The sequence below is a fragment of the Epinephelus fuscoguttatus genome, linkage group LG12 (assembly GCF_011397635.1).
Source record: "Epinephelus fuscoguttatus linkage group LG12, E.fuscoguttatus.final_Chr_v1".
NCBI lineage: Eukaryota > Metazoa > Chordata > Actinopteri > Perciformes > Serranidae > Epinephelus > Epinephelus fuscoguttatus.
The window spans coordinates 5,527,160-5,546,834 of record NC_064763.1 but is presented as its reverse complement, the minus strand read 5'-3'; the positions used below and the strand labels follow the sequence as shown (position 1 = coordinate 5,546,834).

At 41.5% G+C, this 19,675-nt stretch overlaps 1 protein-coding gene across 2 annotated transcripts in view; it reads right to left on the bottom strand.

Annotated features, from left to right (window-relative positions):
- The window catches only part of robo3 (roundabout, axon guidance receptor, homolog 3 (Drosophila)), a 120,266-nt gene extending 115,790 nt beyond the window's left edge, over window positions 1–4,476 (bottom strand). For both annotated transcript variants that reach the window (XM_049591472.1, XM_049591473.1), the window contains exon 1: window positions 3,900–4,476. In XM_049591472.1, coding sequence (XP_049447429.1) covers window positions 3,900–3,963 — 64 coding nt within the window. In that variant the 5' untranslated portion in view covers window positions 3,964–4,476. The remainder of the gene's footprint in view (window positions 1–3,899) is intronic.
- Window positions 4,477–19,675: the final 15,199 nt, after the last annotated feature.

The window sequence follows — 19,675 nt, the reverse complement described above, 5'->3', positions numbered from 1 at the left end:
AAATGGAATATGATATAATAACTATGTTTTCTTTAGTGTATAATCACCTGCAAATAAGGACTGTTGTATTTTTGTTACCTCAGAAGGAGCCATTTATATCTACAAAGGTAGTGGATTCTCATCTCTCCATGTTGCACTGCCATGTTTCTACAGTAGCCCAAAACGGACAAACCAAACACTGGCTCTAGATGGGGCCTTTCATGTTTTCAAGTTGGCCACTATAGTTAGCAGCCCCTCAAGGACAAGCAGCACAAATTTTTTTAATGTGCAACTGTTTTATTCAGCATTTTTACCAGTTTAAATCACTGAGTCCATTTGTTTTGGAGAGGAAGAGACTTTTGCGGATAATTCAGCTCCTGGTAAAAACCTCCTGAACAACCAACACCGAAGGGATTCTAATGGTAGAAGTTTCAGCTGGTTGCAATCTGCAATTCTCAACACTAGATGCCACTAAATTCCCTTTAAATCTTAGACGCTGTTCCTTTATACTTCAAGCAAAAATGTCAAACATTGACAGGTTCCAGTCCCTAAAATGTGTGGTTTTATGACAGTAAACTTTGGATTTGAGACCGCTGGTCCGATAACACATGTGATTTGAAGACATCAACTCTGGCTCTGGGAAATTATGATTAGCATTTTTTCACTTTTTTGTGGCATTTCATGAACAGAACAAGGAATCTGTTAATCAAGGAAAATAACTGACAGATTAATCTATGATGAAATTAATCCTCACCTGCAGCACTGTTCTGTACAACTGCCTGTCAACACCTTCTCCCAAAGAGACAGTCCTTGTTAGGGCTGAACAATTAATCAAAATTTTAATTTTAAAACACATATGACCTACAACATTTGTTGAAGGTGAAATATGTGTTTAAATCAAATACTGTCACAATGCAGGGATGACCTGGCCTACACATCACATTCTCCAGACTTCAGAAACTCTTTGTTTGCCACAGATTCCCGGAAGAATCACACCATAATCATTTTAATATGTTTTTCAATGAAAATAAGAATAATGATGTGGCAAATATGATTCCTATCCGTATTTAAAATCATATCACAATTGCAAAATCTGTCAAAATAATAACAATTAGGCCTACGTTGTGGATATTTTTCAAAATCATTCAGCCCTAGTCCCCACTAAACCTGCTGGCAATTAAGCCTATTGATTATCCAGTGTAACAGGGACTTTGTTTCTGGAAAGAAATGCTGCTGTTGATTTTTTTTCTTATGTCATTTGGTGAATTGAACCTTTAACTGACTGGTTTTTAGGGTTTAAGTGATGTATGTGTATCCCAAGTTTAAAAAGACCGTACTGCTACTGGAATTTCGCAGATTAAATCACAGCAACAGCTATAACTCCTGTCAAACTGTCCTTGACCAATCCATTACAGCCCTCCCAACCTCCTCCACTGTGAGTCACTGTGGATGACAGCATGTCTTATATGCCTCATGTGAGAACGCACAACTGCCAGGAACGAAAGAAAGGAATGTGAACAATGAGACGTCTTGTTAATTGTGCTATTTCAGCCACATTACAGCCCACCACACTTCCCTCGCTTAAGGAAACGGAGTTGTACGCTCAGACTGTAATTACAGTGTGGGTATCAAGGTTTGGTGCCGGCTACTTGATCTGGTTAGTGGTTTGTTTGGGGACAGTCATGAGACAACAAGGCAGCTGTCTTCGAGCCCTGCCTCCCAATCACTTCAGTGAGAGCAAGGCAAACACATGGCCCGTTGACAGTCTTTGGGGAGAGCTGACAGAGACCACTGTGTTGACTGATGGTGACAGAGATGACTGACAATAACAGTGCAGACTCCAGTATCACCTTACTGGCCAAACAGTCTGAAGACCCGGCCCCTGAAATGTGACTCTGGCTCCACATGAAGGGCCCTTCAGATATGAAAAGGAAAACAGAGACAGGCAGCCAGGATGATTCTTAAGGTCCTCTTATCATATTGTATAAAGCTAATTTTGTCAAATATATCTGCCTAACATATCCATGCTGGTGCTGAACCGAAGCTTATTCTCCCTTTAATCTTAGTCGCTTTGGATAACAGTGTCAGAATGTGACACAAATGCCTATTCAAATGTAAATTTCAATGAAATGTAAAAAGGTCCCATGTCTAAAAACAGTACAGACTTTTTTCTAAAAAGTCACTGTGTGTTTTGCTAAAGTGAAAATAAGAAGCTTTAATCCAGCCTTTGTAGTCCCAGAGGAGCATCTGGAGTCACTGAAGGAGCACTTTCACAGATGCTGAGTTCATATGCTCTGGGTTCATAGCCAATGTTTACAGCCTTGTAAAAGGGAGCCTCAGCTGTAGGTCCAGGCCCAAAGACACCACGCTGTCACAAACTATAACATCCCTCTCCTGTTGAAAAAAAATGCTTTTGTATATCACAGTCAGGGGTGTGTCTGTGCAGAACACAAAGACTTAGGTATGTTGACAAAGAGCCTGTAGCCCACTGGCAGCAATTTACCAGTCATTCATCTGTGATTGATGGAGGATCTGTGGATGCAGCATCCACTCTCAATTAAGCAGGTTTTCATCATCCCAGAGGTGACTCAGTCTACAAGTGAGAGTCGTACTCTGGTTGATGGTGTGCCTGCAGTGGCAGCTTTCTCTCCACATAGCTTAGTGTGAGGGAAACTTAAATTCAAGGCACTGTCACTATAAAAAGAATCCACTGGTTAAACTTAAAAAAGGGTAGCAATTTGAATGCATCTTTATTAGTTGTTCCTTATTGAGTAAGTCCTATGCGCCCTTTATAATCTGACAAACCCAAATTGTTTCGTACAATCAACACAATTTGATTTGACCTCAAAAAGCTTAATTTATTGAACCAACTTAACCTATCCAAAAGTTGTGGCAATGTTTAGTGGTCTTTTTTTTAATTTAAGATATGATTAAAAGGCTTTAACTTAACAAACATACTTTTTTATGCTGAAAAACTATTTGATTCTAAGCATTATCCACAAACCCCATTAATTATTTTTAGAGTGAGCATATCTTTGAATATAGAGTGATAAAAAAAAAACACAAACAAAAAGGCCAATATGCTGCTTTGGACGTGTATCTAGGGATTTAGTGGAGGCTAAATCCAAGGAAACTAAGCTTTGCACTACAAACTACATCTTTATCCATCCTCACTGCATGTATTATCTGTCTGCTAAATGCAACTTGGAATCCAAAATCTACACAACACAATACAAGGGTGCAATCAGATGGAAATAGATGAATAGTTTAACATTTTACATGCAGCATCTGCCGAAAGCTTTTATCTCCAACGCATTATAGAAAAGGGAAAAAACAATGCATTTTTAAGCACTGCTATCCACAGGGGAAAATCGCACTCTCAACCCTGCCATGCTCACTTACAGTACTCTGCATCAGTAAATGGAAACTGTCTCTATCATGCTGTTTCTGTTTCACACTTGCATTGTGCAGAGGATATGTCTTCATCTAATGGACCTAATAATAGAGATAAATGAGCAGGCTCAAATCACAGCAAAGTCCGCTTTCAGTGGGGAGCAGATGCTGGTGTGAATCCAAAGTCCCTTGGGCAAGACACACAGTAAAGCTGCATATGGGCTGCTCTTGTGTCTGCTGGTTTAAGTGGCCTTTTAAATGACATCATCCAAGAGGATTACTCACTTTTGCACAAATACTGACATATATGTAAAGGTTCATGGCAAGGATCCATGAATTGGTACAAGGAAAGGAGGCATGAAATGTTAACTTTGCAGGAGTAAAACTGTCATTTTTGATGTGGGACCCCCTTCAGAGCCCTGGGGAGTGTGAGACCTAGTTGGGAGCCACTGATATGGAGCATATAAGCTCCATCTGTGCAAACATAACCCAAAAACAAGCAGCCAACCATGCCAATTCAAACTTACCATATGCCAAAGTTCTGAGTGCAAATAAAACCAGTAGCGAAACCAAAGTCTGGCGGTACTCCATTATACACTCATATGTTTCATAGGTAGATAAGGTTGGTCACAGTCTTCAGGAAGAGCAGTTTGTGAGACAGGCTGTCCAGCAGCAGTGATAGATCCAAAGTGGTTTCCAGTCTATGGGATGAAAACAGCATCAAACTCCACAGGCAGCATCTCAGCCGCTGCAGAATTACATCTGAAGTTCAAACATGAAACACAGCAACTTTTTCAACTCCTCCAAAAGTCTGCGTGTAAACCCACGGAGAGTCCGTGAAAGGCAAGCCGCAGGTGATGAGAGGAGAGGCGGCTGTGAGCGGCAAGCAGCGCCCGGTCAGTCAGTCCCGTTCTCAAATTAATGTCACAGAGGAAAAAGATTCATAACGCCTTCCTCTTACACGGAATAAGTCCCAAAGTACATGAAGTCATTGCGCTGACAGGAAAACTCCACTTTGTTACACACGCAGCTCCATTTCTTCTTTCTGTCTGCTGTCCTCCCTGTGCTCCGCTACTAGGACTGAATTACTACAGCCTCATCACAAACAACACGGTCCCGGAGCCGAAAAACACTTCAGTCAGATAACCCGTAGCAGGATATGTAGCTTCCGGTCCTGCTTTCAAAATAAGACTAGGATTTACCATCGCGTTGTATCGCCTTACGTAGGCTACATTTAGAGAATAAACTGCGGTAAGTAGCCTACGTTGTGTAATTTCCCAGATAGTTGATTTCCATAACAGGCAGTTTGCACAGAGCCGGCAAAAGAATGGACCTAGTGAAATGTGTTGAATGAGATGAATAATTAATGATATTATTGTCATTATAATTACGACTAGATACTACTAGTGGGCCTAGCAGTGGTAGTATTTCAAGATATCGATATCATCAACCCAGGATGTTATACACGTCATTTATACCTTCAAATTCTCCATAGTTTTAAGTTATATTGTAAATGATCTTTACGTTTATCATATATTTCCAGACACTCATTAGCTAATACTTCATAAAGGCAGCAATGGATTTACTAGATATTTGTAGACTGATTTGGTGTTATGGTGATTACATACTGTCGAGTTTTTTAATATAATGAATTTCTCTTTTGTGATTCTGTGGTCCTCCACTCAATCCACATTTGATATTATTTCAATTGTGACACGTTGTCGCTTACTGTGATATTATGTTGAAGGCACATAAAACAAGCTTCCGGTTTGCTCCCGGTTCATTCTGTCTGACTTCATCCGAGCACCACTCTCTTAAAGGGCCAGCGCACTCGACCAAATCTGGTTAGGCATCTGAAAGATTTTTCTTCACTTTGTAAGATAGACCTCAAAATGCTGACTACAATTAAAACTCAAAATACGATGGTTGACGTATGCTAACTCATCAGATTCGGTTGCACTGTGTGCTCTCTTAATTTAAAAAAATGTTTAGGTTGGAGCACAACTTCATAGCTGTACATTCACAAACATTTCAAACATAAATACAAGCTTATGTTTTTCAGCCTCCATTTTAATCAGGTAGTCTATATTGCTCTTTCCTTTCTTTCTTTCTTTCTTTCTTTCTTTCTTTCTTTCTTTCTGTCTTTCTTTCTGTCTTTCTTTCTTTCTTCAGTTAGTTAGTTATTTATTTCAATTAAGCAACATGTTTACAACTGTTTAATGGTCAGTTGGGGTTGAATAATCACCTAGGTCATACTGGGCTAGACGTTCACATCTCTTAAATGCTGCAAATGTTTTCCATCTTCAGGAGGTGAGACATGGATGATATGACAACTGTTTTCATCATCAAAGGCTACAGCAGCATTTTGTTTTAATCTTGAATCATTTAGAATGTGAATATTAATATTTCTTACTTTCATAACACAACACATAATCCTATTTAGAATGAGGAAATGGGAAAGGCACCTTAGGCTCTTAATAATCCTGCAGATGTTACTTGGATTAAATCTATTTAGAAACAACCTTATTTAATTGAAGTCCCACTATTCAATGTGGTGCAAATGTCAACATTTATCTCAAAGCTGTTATCTAACCACAGAGGCATAAATTATGTTGGCAGTAGTATGAATCCAAATGCAAATTTGTCTTACATGTGAAAGACCTTTGATCGTGCCGACTGTGGTGCTATGTATACAAATCAGGCGATGGAAATGACTCAGGCACTAAGAGATACAAACAAACCCCACACACTACTGCAAAATGTCACTATTTATCTGAGCCCAGGCTTTGCCTACACTTGATGGAAAGCGAAAAGCAATATTACATGTGCCAGGAGATATGGCAAACTGCATCCAATGAGACTTGACACAGCAAGAGCCACGCTTCTGCAATGAAGCAATAAGGAATGATTGGGTAGAGTGCTGTTGAGCTGAATAAATATTAGGGGTCAGACAGACCTAGTAAACACACAGCTCTTGACATTTATAGAAATGCATTGGGTGGTGGTATGCATCAAGGAGCGCATACTAAGATGAGATTTTACACATTCTGTCACACACAACTCCTGACATTGGGTGAAAAAGGAATAATTCCACATCACTAAAGTCACAGAGGTTGTTGTAGAGGGCACAGAATAAATACTCTCTTTTTGGGTTAACAGGAGCACTGAGAACCAAGCAGTGCTTAAACACCCCTGATATTTCTTTCATGTTTTATGCATGTACATGTTTAATTTAATTGCAGAAACTGATTAATTGAGCATCGCTCTGTGATTGAATAAAACATGATGAGGCCCTCCACTAAATGCATTTCCGTTCGCCTGTGACTGATGCTGCTACTATGGTGTCTTCGTCAAACATTTGGCGTAGCTGTCAGTGGAATCAAGCACTCCATGAATTTAGACTAATTATCCACATTAGGGACTGAATTACAATGACAGCCCATCAGTGGGGTTTGGTGCTGCGTTGCACACTTGCAGCTGAGCCATAGATCATAAAATTATGCCCTCTCCACACACACAAAGGCTCGGTTTTATGAGGTGATTTTTGCCATTCATCTGAATGTATTGTAAAGGCCTTCGGAGTCAGCTTCTGGGAAATGCCAGCATTAAAACATTTCCTGGCAGCATTATGAAAAGACCACCTCTATGATCTATAGAGTCTAATTCATTGGAGAGGTTTAGGTGGCCAGCGAGTTTTCATGTCCTTAGCTCTCGTATGATTAAGTTGGTTCTGAAACAGTGAGAGGAACATCTGTGTTTGAAAGCTTTACCAGCTGATAAAAATGCTCTAACATTAGATTATTAATAATTATCACAGATCCATAGAGACAGCTGAAATTTAGCATGAATCAAGCAAAGATCAAGATGTGTGTATCATCGTCTTCAGCAAAGACGTGTGTTCTCTTCATAATGCGTTGGGCACCTGGGCTTCTGTTCATGAATAAACTAATGACTTTAATGGAATTGAGACTATGATATATTCCTGACCTCTGGAATGCTTATTTATTTTGGCTGAGCCTGTGCTGCTACTACAAGTAATTTCATTATTCCACACTATTCAGAGTTGATTAAGTGCTTCATAAAAAAAGAGCAATATTAAGAGTCTATAATTTCCTCAGAAATCAAATTCAATTGCCAATGAGACCAAATGAGAAGTCATTTGAATACACAACTCACAAAAAACTGAGTGATTGCAAAAGTGATTTAAGATGAGACATGTAGCTAAATGCTAACGTCAGGGAAACACGTGAGCTTGGTTGCTGCTGTTTCTCCCAGTTTCGGATCATATTCTTGCTGGAACGTGTTTTTTGTTATAGTCATTCCTTGGCTGTGCTGATGCTGCAGAGACCATGAATGTATTGAGAGACCTGGATACAACATTGACGACAGGACCACATTCATTCCTATGAAAGTTGCTCAGTGGTGCATGAAGCCAAAAAAGCTCTATTTCTGTGGTATGATCTGCGTTGCTTCCGCATCATTGGGCCCATAGAGCAGGCTCACGAGAGACTTCCTCCGGCTGAGTCAGCTACTTTACTAATGGGAATAAAATTATTCAATCTTGTGGCTCTCCTAAATTTTCCAAATGTTATCAGACCGAATCGATTAAATCTCGATAAGTGAAACAAGTTCACAAGGGCTGTGGCACTCAAAAGATATGTAAGCACTTATTTCCAGACTTTCCCAATATAAGTCTATGGAGAAAAGTCTTTTCAGGCCAAAGGGCATCACCTGACAGACTTGGGAGTTGTAATTTCAATTCCTAGTCACTATAAAATTTGACTTCAAAGCCTAACGCACTTCCTAGGGGCCTGGCAGAGACACAGAGAAACGAAAGACCCAGAAACACTGACCAATCAGAGCTGGCTGGGCTTTTTCGGAAGAGGAGGCTTCAAGAGATACTAAATCACTTAAAAATGCAAGTACAAACCTGAAAACAAGCATAACCTGTTGCCTTTAACCATTATCTATCTATAATATTTACTTAATTGAATGTAGAATGCCTGAAATGAGCAGTGTTATGTGACAAATGAACCCTTAACATAAATCAGCAAAGCAAGTATCATGTAAATTCGTGGTGTAAAGAGGGAATATGGATACTGCATGGTCCAAAGAGCCTCAAGTCTCCCAAAACAATGGTCGTCTTGTCGCTGGAAGGCGAACAAGCTTCTTTTGTCTTCAGAACACCACATAAAATTATTCTGCCCACGAAGAAATGGCCAACACCCCTTACAAGAAACACTTCCTTCCTGAGTATAAATCACGTTTAACATGTATGAACAACAGTGATGGCAGCTCTGATATTGTTGGGAGTATTCAAGAGGTAATTTTGTATGGTAACAATTAGAGCTGATAATGTTGAGGGGGGAAAAGTCCCACCAATATGTGTGCCCACAGCTGTTGATGTCAAAGATTAGCTTTCTGTGACTTCATTTGGTAAATGTGCACAATAACATGCGTAAAATCTTGTTTTTTAGTTGCACTGACCTTGAGCTCTGATTTACACCTCAAACACTGCTTGTTCAACAGTAAATGGTCATCTCTGAAGTACCTTCACAATCCCCGCATGGCTGACCATGATGGAACGTTTATTATGTGGTTATAGCCTCTGCAACACCATTGCCAAAGCTTGAAGCAGAAATGTGTATTAAGATAGCATCACCAGCATATTGCAGTGAACACCCTGCACAGTTTGAGAGTCACTTGCAGTCTAATGTGTGTGTCCCTAAATCTGATGATGCAGCAGAGCATGGTTAATAACTCATTAGGAGTACATTTTAGTAGGCTGACCTATTCTTGGTCAAAACATGAGCACTGTTCCATAGCAGTGCCATTAAATGTGTATCACCTGTATCTATGGCCAGGCATTTGAGCCTATCCCAGTCCCCTCCTCATTACTAGTAATGAGACCCCTATATGTCTGCACCTTTTCTGACCCATAGCTGGTAATGGGAGGACGGGCCCTTTAAGAGGCTCCAGTGAATGGATTCTATTATAGATTAATTGATTAAGAGGGTGGCGCTCTGAGATGACAATATATCTCTTTATTGATCTGCTTTTCAATGGGATTGGCTGTTACCCAACCTCCCTGAGGGATGGAGGGAGAAAAAAAAGAGGAAAAAAATTTGAGGGGGAGAAGGTAAAGCAAGGCTATTAAGGGGGCAGCTAATTTCCTGTTTCTCTCGCTGGCTTCTCTCAGCTTGGATTCAGTCCCACAGTATGAGCACAAGGAAATATGAGTGATCCAGTGGGCTGCATTCAGGCTAGAGTTCTCTTTCACAAATATCATCTCATTTCTCCCCTTTTCCTTCACACTCTCTCCTCTTCTCCCATTATATAAGAATCCGCCTCTCTATGTCCCACTCCGTCCCCGAGACCTCTTTGTCTTTGTCTTTCCTTTTTCTCCGTAATGAGGGGGCCCCCTATTAATTTCGGGGCTCTGAAGCGAGACGTGCCCTCTGTTCCCCCCCTAACCACTCTCTGCAAATCTACCAACTGATATGACTGTATGAAGACAGATTGGGCTGGGGCGTCCTCGTCTGTTTGCCACCACGCATCATGATGAGAAAGGGCAGATTGGAGTGTCAAAGGCAACATTAACCTCTTGTCTATCTACCAGGGTTTAACCATTCAACTGGTTTCATATACTGATTGTATTTTGTAATGAGTGGGGATTACATTTGGCACGCTCACCGTGAGCTCTATGGATCTCTCTCTGAAGACAACAGTTGAGTGGGTTGCCAATAATGGAAATCGGTTACAATGGGACTGAATTGGGTGATGAAAGTGGTTATTTTGAGTGTCTAACCACAATTTTGCATTTTATGACTTGGCTGTCTTTTGAGTTTGCAAGATGATGAGGACAGGAAGTAATCCTGAATGTGTTTTCTTTGGTTCTGAGCCAGAGTAGCTTCAGTGCACCTTGGAATACATTTCAGCAATGTATTCACTCTACCATTTCTCTTAATTGTTCACTTGGGTTTGTATCTAGGAACAGAAATGGCCATGTTAACACAGATGGCATGAGCTTTCCATGGCTTTTTTAAACCACTAATTTCTTGACCAGCAGTGCTCTGTGAGTTGAAATATTGTCATCACTAATGTACCAGTGCTCATAAGGATAGAAATGCTTCCTCTGAAAGTCTGTAAACACACTCCTTTATAAGATCTGAAGTGGACGTGAGGGCCTTGGGACACCAGGCCAACAGTTGGCTGCCGGTCAGTGTCAGGCTGTTGGTGAGCTTCTGTCGCTCACTTTTTTTGCAGTGTGTCCTGCACCGCTGGCGCTGGTCGGCTCCTGTCAGCTGTTTTTGGCTAATTCAGCATGTTAAATCGGCGTTGAAGATGGCAGTGCCTGTCGACAAACGAAATCACTCTGAGAGAAGAGAAACAGAAAATATCCTTAGGCTACTTCTTTTAACGTCGGGTTGTGTTGTTAATGTCCTAACTGGCTAACTATTCATCCTCTCAGTTTTCCAGTTTGCCTTTTTTGATGACGAATACATACATACTGGTACAAAGACTTACTTCCTCTCATATCATGACAATAACAATCATGTACTGTGACTGATCTTGTCCTCTGCTCAGAGGGCAAGGAGTTCCCCAACCTCATTGTTTTTCCAGTTTGTTTTAAATGTGGTTCACATGCATAAAGGGCCCTACATATGCCGTGTCCTTAACCACCTGGAAAATGTGAAGTCCGAGATTGGGGGCTATACTTTTGTGCCCCGCCAGCTTTCAAGAGCGCGGCGGGTTGCGTCTGAGGTTGCTAAGTTGTAAGCCCAACAAGCCCATTTCAGTCTATCTGAGTGCAGAGCTGATCATCGTCCCTGATCCTGTCCTGCCAGCTGTCCCTTTTAGACAGACTTCATTTTGGTGCTGTTACTACTTCCGATGGTGGCTTAAAGGCGAGACAACTCTGTTCCCCCCATTCTGTGAATGTATCTTTTATACAGAGCAGTGAGGCGGAATAATGGCATGAAATTCCCGCCTTGAAGAAGCAGTGTAAAAGTAGCTTATGATGTCAGTTTGGTGTGTCTGGGCCTTAGGAAGACAATGCACTCTTCCATTGACAAAATGATGTAATTTATTACCATGTCTTTGATTTTGGAGGCTATTCTCATTACAGAAACAAAAGCAGTGTTTATTACACTTAAAACAACCAACCTATGTGCATGTTCACCTCAGAAAGGCTGTCCTTCTAATTAAAAGGAATATTTCCACTTCAGTTGCTACTGAATGTCTGACTAAAAATCTTTATTTGAATGTCACTATCACAGACTTACATCTAAACAGAAGAGAGCAGTGAAGGTTTGTGCAGTAATATTAATCCCAGCCCTCATGCAGCCCAGCAGCAAATAACACTTTTGTAACACATACAGTCCAGTTTTTGTTGAGGCAGTGAAGAGAGGTGTTGATTTTACTCTCTGGTCATGTTTATAGCCACAGGTTATAGCTTCATTGTTTTAAACTGTTGGACATCTTAACAGCATTTGGAACACAAGAAAATTGGGGCAAAATTGTCTCTGTCTTATCACCTGACAACGTAATCTCTACAAAGGTAACATTTATTGCATGGCTGTCGAATTGGATTGCATGATATTGCACAGGATATCATGTTATTGTGTCCACCCCATGTAGTTTCTGGCAGAAGATGTGCATCTTCTTCGAAATAGCCTTCTTCTCAGGCTCCAAGTGGTGTCAGGACAGAGGGTCAGAGTACACAACCGGCTGCCACACTGTGCTGCTCTGTAATTTAGCCTCCTCTGCTTCCCCTCCCCACAGAGCTCCCATCCGTTCGTTTCCTCCGAGATGAAATGACTCTTCCAATTCTCCCAGTCTGCTCTAGGGAGGAGGGGTGGCGACAGCAATTACGGCCCTCCCTCCAACACACACACACACACACACACACACACACACACACACACACACACACACACACACACTCTGGCGAAGCTGCTGGAGAGCCAGAGCAAAATTGTCTGTGCTCCACAGACAAGCTCCTCCGGCTCCATCCCTGCTCTCACCTGGTATTAACAGGCAGCCCTGGCCTTTCACACAAGCTATTATGGTGTGTGACAGGAGCCATTCAAGCCTAACAGTTAGTTGCCCTGCCTGAGATGCCTTATTTTCGGTAAGAATACATGAAATGCCACGGGCAAGAGGGAGAGAAAAGGTGTTGATCAGTTAACGTGCATAGTTTTTCAACTAGTGAAGCATGTGCAGCATGCAGAGAGTTTGTTCACCTAAAGCCTGGCCATCTAAAACATGCAAAACCTGTTTTCCTATCACAGGATCTGCAGCAGGCTTTCTCAGAATGTGATGGGAAAGCCACGTGAAATACAAAAATAAAAATACTATCTGTAAGATTGAAGTCGAAAGGGAGATGGCAGCCAGATATGTTTTGAACCCTTGTTTCATCATATCCACTTCCAGGGAGCAATTATCACACACATACACAGATCAGACAATGCTATGTTTTCCACACTGATTGCGAACAGAAAATGCCAGAAGCTTTTGTCTCCTGCATTGAAGTTGACCCCATCTCATTGGGCTCCTGCTGAGAGGTAAGCTAATATTCTGTTATTACTTTAGCTGTGTTTGATGTAAAATAGCCCATTATATTTCCAGGACAGAGCTGTTGTGTCTGGCAAATTGGAAAGGGAAAGTAATTACACCATGAATATACACAGCCAGCTCATTTGTAGTATTGAGAATGGATCTAATAAAGCAAAATAACACTCACAGCAGAGATGTTCCCATTTTAATGGGAGATGGCAATAAATAGTGAGATACTGACTGCGCATACGATATTGCGGTCGTTTGTTGAAAGCATAGACCTTTACCAGACAGATCTTATGTAAATGTGACAAGGGCCACTGTGGGATGAAGAGGAGTGAAATTCATGAGAGCGTATCTGGTCTTGACTCTTGTTTTTAGTCAATTTCTTTTATTGCTAGTTAAATTTAATTTGTTGTTTGAAACAAAACCTTGGTTGGTTTGGCCTTAATTCTGGGTAAAATTAAATTGGAAAATGTTTTAGCTTTTTATTTTCTGGCGATTGCAATGTCCTAGCTAGTCAGGTAGGTAGGTAACTAGGTAGGTTGGTGGGTAGGTAGGTAGGTAGGTAGGTAGCTCCATTAGGTACCAGGGAAGCTGAGCCTCCTTGGAAGTGACGATTTCGTCGCATTTATCCAATGACTGTCTCGCTTTGCTGCATGAAAAAAACCTGTTCAGTGCTGTCTCATAGGAATGCCTGGAGGCTACACGTCCACCGTGCTGACATGATAATGTAGGCTATGTCAGGGGAGGTCGCGTTTGAAAACTGGTGATAAACAGCTGACGTTTGAACATCAAAGTCATGATGTTAAACGTATCCTAGCACACGTTTAATGCAATGTAAATTCAATAGTGCATATTTGACTATTTCTTTCTATGAAATTTTAGGGGAAGTTCAGCCTCCCTTGTTATTTCAGAGCAATCGCCCCTGATAGGTAGGTATTGGGCACTTTTAGTCTTTGGCCTAACATGCTTCACTTCTCAACCAGCATGTCAGGGAGGTGAATTTGTAGGACAGTAAAGGCATGACCCACCCTACTTACATCCTCCTCACTCTGCCTCTGATTGGCTCACCCTGGAATCACCCTACATTGGAAAAGAAAATTGCCAAAAGATAGTGTAGGGGCATGACATCTATAATAGTGGTGATGATATGGAACAGTGGGTACCAAAGTAGGTGTCACAGCACACTGGGGTGCCATAAGGAGGGCCGGGGTACTGCAAGATTTTATTGCATATTTCTTAATAATGTTATTTCCACCATATTAATGTAAATATTAGTAACATTTGCATTAACTATGTTTATATAACATTTTGAAATAGTAAACAGAACTCAAAGAAAAGCCCTCAACACCCACCAAAAGAACTACAGTCACACTGGACCCTGCTCAGCTAACGGCATAACGGCCAGATTTTGGCTGCTGGTGGAAGAGGGATATCTATTATTGTCCACACTGACTGTGGTGCTGCGTGTTTCTTACATCATGTATGCGTAATCTCATCCTCTCATCTCTGATAATGCCAGCAACCTAATATTAAATTGAAAATTGCTCAAACCGATAAGCCTCTGTGTACATGTATGCATATTCTATTAGAGGGTTGGCAGGTTGCCATGACAAAAAATGTCCTTTGAAGGTAAAAAGTTTGTGAACCATGATGTAGAATATACCCTGGCAACTGAACAATAAGCGGTTGTGTAGAGTAGTGTTTGATTTTTTTGTGTTTCCTGATTGGCTTTGTTCCATTTGTCACATGGGAGTTTCACCTCAACACAAAAAGGCACAAAATCCATGAGAAATCATAACTACTGAGGTGGACTGCTGTTTCACTTAAGTTTGACATAAAATCACAGCATTACTGTTATGCCATGACCTAAATAGTCATTGTCATCTGGTAACAGCCAGTAATATGTGATATTTGGATTAAAACAGTTTAATTTGGTTGTTTTGTAATTATTTTATTGGTATCCACTATTTATGCTCTTTGAGTGAAAGCTAAGAAGTTAGAGCCATCAAAGTCCTGCACAGGTCCATTTTTGAAAACCCACACCTGTTCATACCTGTACAGCTCAGTACCAGAACTGAGCCGTTACCCGTTGTTATGTCTACGTCAAAGTTGCACCCATTAATAAAAGTCCTGCAACCTGACCTGCGGCCGTGATGAAACACACACAGGCTACAGCCACTCACATTACGCTGGGTTCTCTGTTCTTGAATTACAAATACAGCGGAGGAGGCGTCTCTTTTACTGACTGCGGGGAAGGCGAAAACATTCCACACAATCACTGCTAGGTTAGGAAACATTTTAGCATGCACCATAAAACCACAAAAAGGGTCCTCTTTGGTTGTCTTGAACTCAGTGTAGGCTGCCACCTCATTCATGGGCTGCAAAGTTTCATTGCTGGAGTCCTCCACGTCGGTGATAAATATGACGTCAGGGTCAAAGATTTAACTTGTTTCATTGGCTTTCAAAAAAAAGGAGTTGCAGTTTAATAATAGTGATTTAGATGTCAAAATAATACACGTATACTGCACATCGTTTTCAGTTCTTTTATTCTGAAAAACAAATATATTTTTGTTGTCACTCCCTGCCCACCCACATGTAGTTTATTTTTGCCTGTACCTGTGAATATATAAATATATATTGCTTGAGTTTTGAACCTTGCATTCATTCACATAAACCTGACTTATAGTAGAGGACTGATGGTATATTTCTCACAGTCTGGCATAGAAAACGTGCACTGAAAATTATGTACAATCAATTATGGATAGTTGTTGTGCTTCAATTTGTTATTGGCTCTGCTAATTGCATTACATTCTCTTTCCACTGCATGAAGTACAGCCTTACAGTAGGAAGCCACACTGTAATAATGAGAGTCAACTGTTTCACCTAATTAGCTGAAATCAAACCTGTGAAACCTTGAGCTTGATGCACTTTCACACAACAAATCCATAAAACAAGTGTTGACCACCAAAGTAGCGTGATTTCTCACCAGCAGCTCCTCTACAGCTCTACCTTAAATAAGCCCTAAAGGTCCCTCAGGGGACGCAGAGTTAGATTCCATGCCTCTCAGCGTTCTTCTTCATAACTCCCCTCCCTTGTGTAGTGAGGAAATGTAAAGAGTCCAGTGAAAAGTGGCACTAGCTTTTCTCCTCGACCCTCTTCATAGGCTGTCAGGGTTAAGCCTCACTACCTCAAGGGCAAAATGTGAGATGATGGGTGAGAGCCAAGTCCAAACACTTGCAGAGGTCGGGGAGAGGGGCACGAAACATTCCACAGGGCTTAGTTACCTCTCAGAGAGAGAGAGAGACATATAGAGAGAGATACCTGGGGCAAGAGGGACAGTGATCAATGTCAGCGAGAGCGAGGTAGCACTCAGTAAACCTATCTTGACAGCCTTAGTAAACAGTAGAGAAAGGAGAGAACATATATCAACCAGGACTGATTTGGGGCTGTATCAGGGAAGGTAGGCTAAATGTGAAGGTTTTGGTGCTTATTCATTCTGTATTTGTTTTAATCTTGCTTTCCTTTAACAGTGAAGTTATAATTTTAAGGTCAAGATCATTAAATTTCTGTGGCGCTTTTACTCATAGAGACATCTTTTTTGTGATTTGTTATTGTGATTGTGGTTGGTGTGAAAATGGCAGTATGGTGAGTCACACAAAGGCACAAATACACAAAGGTACAACCATACAGAATTCTCTCTCTCTCTCTCTCTCTCTCTCTCTCTCTCTCTCTCACACACACACACACACACACACACACACACACTGTCTTATCCCTTTCATCACTGCCTCACTTCAGCCTCTTCCCTCTCCATCAGCAATTCTTTTTCTTCCACCATTGTCAGAGATGGCTTTATCCCCATGAATGCAAGGACATTACTTGGCTGAAGGCTAGGCAGTGCTGCACTGAAAGAAAGCCCTTCGCAGATGATTTTGGCTTTCTCCCTCCTGGCAGGGTAGAAATCAAAATCCCTTGTTCCCTGAAAATTATTGCCGGATTACCTTTGTCTCCCAGCGGCAGTGCCGTCAGAGCTAAACCTAGCCAACCTGGATTTATGACCTGTGCAAGTACGCGAGTGACACAGAAAGCATGAGAGGGACTACACATGTATTTGTGTTTGCTGTTTTCATTTTATATGTCCACCTAAGAGTGTGTATCCTAGCCCCCCTCTCCATCCATCCCATGGCTCATCATCATCTCTTCCTGCCTTTGTCTCCCACGCTCCCTAATGATGACAGGAATGGCTACGCTCCCAGAGAGCCAGGTTCCCACTTTAATGTCTCCTTGCCTTACTCCCTTGCTCTCGGCTCAGGTTTCTCCCCACCCCTGCCCTCTGATTTACAATGTCCCCGGTGGCTGACGGGGGAAGAGAGGCAGTGCTGGAAGCAGGGAAAGGGGGGATTCATTGTTCTCTTTCTCTTTCCACTGTCTCTCTTTATTTATGATATCTCCAGCCTGACCGGGGACATGGCATGACCCCAGGGAGAACGTGCAGCACGCAATACACTGGTGACGGTGACTCCCGAGGCAGATCAAGCCGTGTGTTGTGGCTCTCTGGCTGATCACAAGACAATAGCCCCCCTGCCCATCACTCTGAGGGAGTCAGCTGGGTTGAAGTTTAGGTGAATGAGAGCTATCACAGGATCACACGCAAGGTTGGACCATGAGGGGTGAATAATGGCTATGTTTGGGAGTGCGGGGGGGAGTGGGAGGTTTAACGCATTAAGTGTAACAATGAGTGTTGCCGCCGTCATCTGACATCGTCCCTCGGGGAGGTGTCACATGTTTTGTATTGTTGTCCAGTGTTGTTGATAGAAAACAGCAACCTTGATGCGCCTATAATCCAAACCAGACAATGTGAAGGACAGAGAAGGGATCACCCTGACATTTTCTTTACACCATCAGTTGGGTCCATATTTGTGGGATGTCTTTTCCTGATTTAACCTTTACATTTAACAGTTTAACACATGTACAGGCCAGTATTGCAGCATTGGATTTCACTTGCCTCACGGCTCCCTTTGACCTTATTCAATACAGTAGTGACTTATATATCTGTCCAGTCAATACTGACTGGACAGATATAGACATACTGACTGAAAAAACGTACCCCCCAAACTTTTTCCAATCCCCATTTGAGCAATTTTTTATTTATTTATTTATTTATTTTTTTAACTTTTTTAAAATATTACAAACATATTACAAAAACCATATTGATAAGTGACTTTGGAATAATTGGAAGTAATGATTCAAGTTCAGTTTTCTACAACTGTTTGGTCATGCAAGAAGATGGAGTTGAAAAGAGTTAGGTTAGGATCGAAGACATCTGAAGAACTACATACCTATTCCGTTACCATCACATTCACTTTGGCGAGTCACTATCATGTTGTATTTCCACCATCACATATTTGCTCAGTAAAACCTGGACTTGACTGTCTGTCCATTTGTCCGTGTTTTCTTTCCCTTTTGTGTAACGGGCTGTTTGACTTTTGTGTTGTGAGCATGGCTTACAGCAAATATAATGTTTACCATGTTCACCATCTTAGTTTAGTGTGATAGCATGCTAACATTTGCTAATGAGCACTGATCACAAAGTACCACTGAGGTTGATGTTTTGTGGGTATTTGGTCATAAATCAAAGCTTTGGACAAATTAAAAATCTGAACTGATAATGTTGCTAGATGTAAAGTCAGAAGACTGTTAAAGTTCTTAAATTTATCCCAAGGAGTTCATGCATGTGTGCACCAAATGCTTGGTCAGTGACTTCCAGCGTCAGACACTGACAAAAAAAGCCATCATTTCACACCGGCATGGTATGTGGCTGGTCGCTGTAAGGCTAAGGTGGCAGAAGTCCTAGTAGTAAAGCTACACCCTGTTCTTTTTTTCTAAACCTTACCATGTGCGTGTGTTGGCTTAACGTAATCATGTGTCTGTTGTTGAAGGAAAAAATCATCAATTTGTGGTGTTGTACCAACGTGGTACGTTAACTTTGAACGAGACTGTATGCAAACTGTACATTTCCTGTGAAAACGGAAGTGTATTTTGAAAACAGACAATGCATGCAACAGGCTGAAGTTGACACAGAGTCCAAGAACATCAACAACCTTGCACGGTATATGTGGACATGAAAAGTCTATCACCAAATGTCAGGTTGGAGTGAGAATGTGTTGAATGTCATGACAGTCCATCGAATAACTGTTCAGACACTTCACTCAAAGCACAATTGTGGACCTCATGGTAGTGCAATAGGAAAAGTCAGGGTGGGCCACCAAAGTCAGTAGGACACATTATCTGTGGGCCATGAATTTCTGTGGTCCACAGATGATCATGGCAATCCATCAGTGATTTGTTTGCCACATTTCAGTCTGGACCAAAGAGGTGGACAGACTGACTGAACAACATTGCCATCCGTGGAGCCATGATGCTAGCCAAACACTTGTCCTGAACAACTGCCTTTTATAGGTATGCCTAAGTAACACAACAGCTCTGACTCAGCAACTCATGCCAAGACATGATTCCACACAGAGCTAATGCAGGTAATGACCTATTTGCAGTTGTTAAACAGACTGTGGAATAGGTTGTCAGAGCATGAACACCTGTTTGACTGAGTTTTAGAGCAGGTGGACAGGCCAAAGAGCAAAGGCCTGAGTATGTCAGGAAGCAGTTTGCAGAAGAGAATGACTGTTGTGTGCAGCTTTGGAAGTATCTGAGAATAGCATCTTCAATAAACACAACAACTGAT